The sequence below is a fragment of the Corvus brachyrhynchos genome, unplaced genomic scaffold, assembly GCF_000691975.1.
Source record: "Corvus brachyrhynchos isolate BGI_N302 unplaced genomic scaffold, ASM69197v1 scaffold407, whole genome shotgun sequence".
Classification (NCBI taxonomy): Eukaryota; Metazoa; Chordata; class Aves; order Passeriformes; family Corvidae; genus Corvus; species Corvus brachyrhynchos.
This window is the reverse complement of record NW_008239056.1, coordinates 1282880-1286928: the sequence shown is the minus strand read 5'-3', so window position 1 is coordinate 1286928 and position 4049 is coordinate 1282880. Positions and strand designations below refer to the sequence as shown.

The following is a 4049-nucleotide window of genomic DNA, read 5'->3' as shown; positions in this document are numbered from 1 at the left end:
GCGGTGGAGACATCCTGCGGAAGATTGTGAAAGTAGAACATGCAGAAATGCCAGAAGCCAGGAACGTAGTGACTGTCCTGGAGGAATTCATGAGGGAAACATCAGTAGCTTAAAATTATCTGACGTATAAATAATTTCTTCTGTGCAGCTATTGCAGGATTTTTAATTTATATTTAAAAGTATTGCCCAACTCAAACCTTAGTTGCAGTTTCACCTGCCTTTTCTTGTTTTTAGACAAAGCAGTATGAGCTTGTTAAATGTGTAAATATCAGATAATATTAACTCCTGCAGAGTTTTCAGATTCTCCAGCTGACTTGCTCCTGTTCTGAGGAAATAATGACATTTGATTTTTACAGTCATTGCAAAACCAAACCCCAATCCCTTACCTGGCAAGCATTTCACTGTTTTAAATATTTTAAGTATTTTTAAAATAATTTCGATCTGGCTACTGTGTTTTAATAAAGAAGCACAAACATCTGGATAGATCTAGATAATAAATGAATTAATCATATTAGTTAAGAGAACCTAGGTAACAAGTCCATAGCTGGTTTCTGCTTTCAAACTAGTGGTTTGTTCTGCTGCCACTGGATAAACAGGTTGTTAATTGGTACAGAACAGAGCTGCCTTAAGACTGAACCATTGCAGTGATCAGTTTGTATGTGCCTGTATGTATGCATACATACACACAACAGCTATCTGAAACTCCCAGGCTCTTTGATGTACCCTCTTCTTCCTTAGTCTGAAGTGTGATCAAGACCTTCTTTGTATGTTCTTCTATTACAGTTTTGCATAACTGTAAATTACTGTATGTTTTTCAATCATGAAGAAATGAAAAAGTTCCCACATCTAATAATAAGACCTCTTCAGAATTTGAAGGAAATTAACTTCCCAACTTAATTACTCATACTTTAAAACATTTCTCTGTATTTCAGCAATGAATTCTTACCCACATCATGGGACACACAGGCAGCAGAATACCTGAAGGAAATCTTTATCTACAGCTGGAATAAAAACTCACAAAGTCTCTGAGTAACTTCAGAAAGAGGATGATTTCTGTAAACCTGATACAAGCAAAATTCCCTGTTGGTTCCCTTTGCAGCAGAGGGTGTTTGAACAACTCCCCCTGAAACAGTGACTGTAACTAACGTGGTTCAGTGTGACTTGTGCCGATGCTCTATACTGTGATGGCAGAAGTTGCTGCTTTTCTGTGACACCATCATGTTGAACCTATAATAAGGATGACAATAAAACACATTCAAAACCTCAACAGTGTACCTATAAATTGTCAATGAGTGTGGTCCTTGATGTCTCCTGTTTAAAACCTTTATCCCTCAATGCAGAGGAGCTGCAAGTGTGGTATTAGCAGCCAAGGTGACATACGGTGTCATATTTGGGCAGGTCAAACAAGAAAAGAAAAGTAGTGTGAAAGAAAAACTCCTCATTCAATCATTTGCAGGAGCTCTGAGAAGTAACAAGTGTTTTCTTTCATGAGTGAGCACCACTCAATAAAACATGTCACCCTTTGTTGCTCCTGTACATTTCTAGCAAAATTGGAGCACTGATTGTTCAGTTTTTTGGCTGATCAGGACACAAGAGTGAGCTCAGTGCTTAAATAAGTTGGATGTGAAAAACAGGTAGCAAGAAAAATGTAGGGTACTAGTAGGCAGTAACACTTTGTATTAATTGACAAAAACTGACAAAACCCACCTTACCTTCTTGCTGAAAGTCCTCAGCTAATTAATAGAGAGATTTGAGTGTCTCGGAAAGTTCAGTTCAGTGCAGAGAACTGACAGCAAGAGCTGAGTCCTACACATGGTAGCAGTGATCTGCCTCCCTTGGGAGTAGCATATCTGACAGGAACTGCTCCTATAGACATCTTCATTCCTATAATTTACACTTTAACCCAGTGTTTCCCAACAAAAACACAACTTATTTTTCAAAATGAGCCTCCCCCTTGCACATTGGTAGAAGGATTTTTATTTTAACCAGTTGGAGGTTTACTGCAGAACTTTCTGGATATGTTGTTTCCACTCTTGATTCAAGAGATGGGTGTTGGCTCTGAGATTTGAAAATATTCAGTAGAGCCTGATGTTAAAAGAGCACAACCCTCCTCCCCAGTACAAAAATTTACTCAAATGTACTTGGTCGTCAACTTCCCTGCAGTTCTGAGGTCACAACTGCACTGAAGGGACAGCTGCCAAAAGGTGGGACAACACCTGAATTTCCATACAAGTTCCAAGCTATTTCTGCATGCTCATTAGATCTCATGGAGAAATGAAGCTGCAGTTCACTCTCCCCTTCATCTGTTAGACAGACATAAAAATTGAGTTACCAATATCATTATTAGAAGATTACGATGGCAGAGCTCCAAACCAAGGGCTCTTTTGTTAAATACTGTGTTAACTGTACACAAACTTATAAAACTGTCATTGAAAGTTCTTTCTTGGTTGGTTTTTTGGTATGTGATATAGAACAACTCAATTTTATTACAAAAAAAGAAAAGAAAAATTAAACCGAAAAAAACCAACAACAAAAAACCACCACCAAATTTAATGGATTCTGCGCTCAAATAATATTGTCACAACAAAAATATACAGAATGTACACAATACAAAAATATTTGGAAACATACAATAGCATCTTACCTTGCAAATATCATTTTGTTTTACTAGCCCTTCACAGGGAAAGTACTATTTGTTCAGTATTTTAAGGCAGAAAATTACATAGTTTAGTGCTTTGTGTTTAACACTTGGAAGTGTTATTAGCATTAGAAGTGTAACTAAAAGAAAAGCTGCATAAATCTGGCTTTATTTGCAAACTGAACAGACACTGTGGGAGTCAGGAGAGAATCAGTGACAATGTGTCTATCAAGCTCACTAAAAATAAGGTACTTTAGCTACTTAAATCATAGAAAGTATTTTGTGCTCTGTGTTGTAAAGTACCCCGAAACATAAATTTTCTGTACTCCTACTGGCATTTCAGAAATACCTCATTAGAAAGCTTTTCCAATTAAAAGCCAGTGATTAAAATACATCTACCTTTAAATAAGCTTGGTTTCTGTCTTAAGTGTGATTCTTTTTTACAGAGCTGCAAAATGCACTGTAGTCCTTTATAACCAGCTCTTGGCATCCGTGATTAGAGAAGGAATCTTTGAGTTCTACCACACAAAGCACTGCAGAGCAGCCACCACTGTAAGAGGAGCAGGGGAGCAGCAACACTCAGAGGTGCTGGTCTGGGTTCTCTAGTCCCAGCTTGCCCCCAGAGGTGGCTGGTGTTGAACTGCCATGTTCACATTCTCCAGTTCCACTTCAGGCAAAGCCAGTGGATGGATGTTCCAAAGCAACTGGGCTGAGCTTGAATCTATGCGAACAGACTTTGAGCTCTTTACTCAATGAAGAATGTGTGAAAGTCCTACCCACGATCCTGTGAGACTAAATATTGGCACAGAACAGCAGCTGCCTTGTGAGGTCAGCAGTCAGCTGTCATGTTAGTACCAGCTCTGAACATGTCAGATTCCATCCTTCATAGCCCCGTTCACACTCAAAGGGCCCAATCTGATCTAAAACACATGGGCAGTATAATCCATCAGAAGGAGCAAGGTGTTGGGGTACAGAATCCCTGAGCTTTATTTCCAGTAACAGTTTCTCTAGCTTCCCCCTTCCCTGTTGATAACATACTTCCCACTGCCAAAGGAGCAAGTAGTGAAAAACCACAATACGCCACGTAAGTGCTAAGATTCCTCATCAACTGACAGGGAAACAGTGACACAAGATGTTGTCTTAAAAACTCAGCAAAAGTAAATTCATCAGCATTTTTATGACTGCTACAACTCACTCAGAGACTGTTTCTGCTAACCTCCTCTCCCATCACTGCATGACAACTCTCTCCCTCCTCCCTCCTATGTTATTACCGCTGTGTGTAAAACTAATCTTTACCTGTTCCCAAGCATCTAGGAATAAAAGGTGCCATTTGCGGTCCCCGTGGACTTTGATCTGTCTGGTTCTCCACTTTTCTCCTCTTCCTCACGGCTGTCGCAGCCACTTCTCCCCG

General features: G+C 39.4%; 1 protein-coding gene across 1 annotated transcript in view; it reads left to right on the top strand.

Annotated features, from left to right (window-relative positions):
* CUNH17orf75 (chromosome unknown C17orf75 homolog) overlaps positions 1 to 1267 on the top strand; it is an 8028-nt gene extending 6761 nt beyond the window's left edge. Inside the window, exon 11 of the mRNA XM_017739129.1 lies at positions 3 to 1267. Within this exon, the coding sequence (XP_017594618.1) occupies positions 3 to 113 (111 nt within the window). The 3' untranslated portion in view covers positions 114 to 1267. The remainder of the gene's footprint in view (positions 1 to 2) is intronic.
* The last annotated feature ends 2782 nt before the right edge of the window (positions 1268 to 4049 follow it).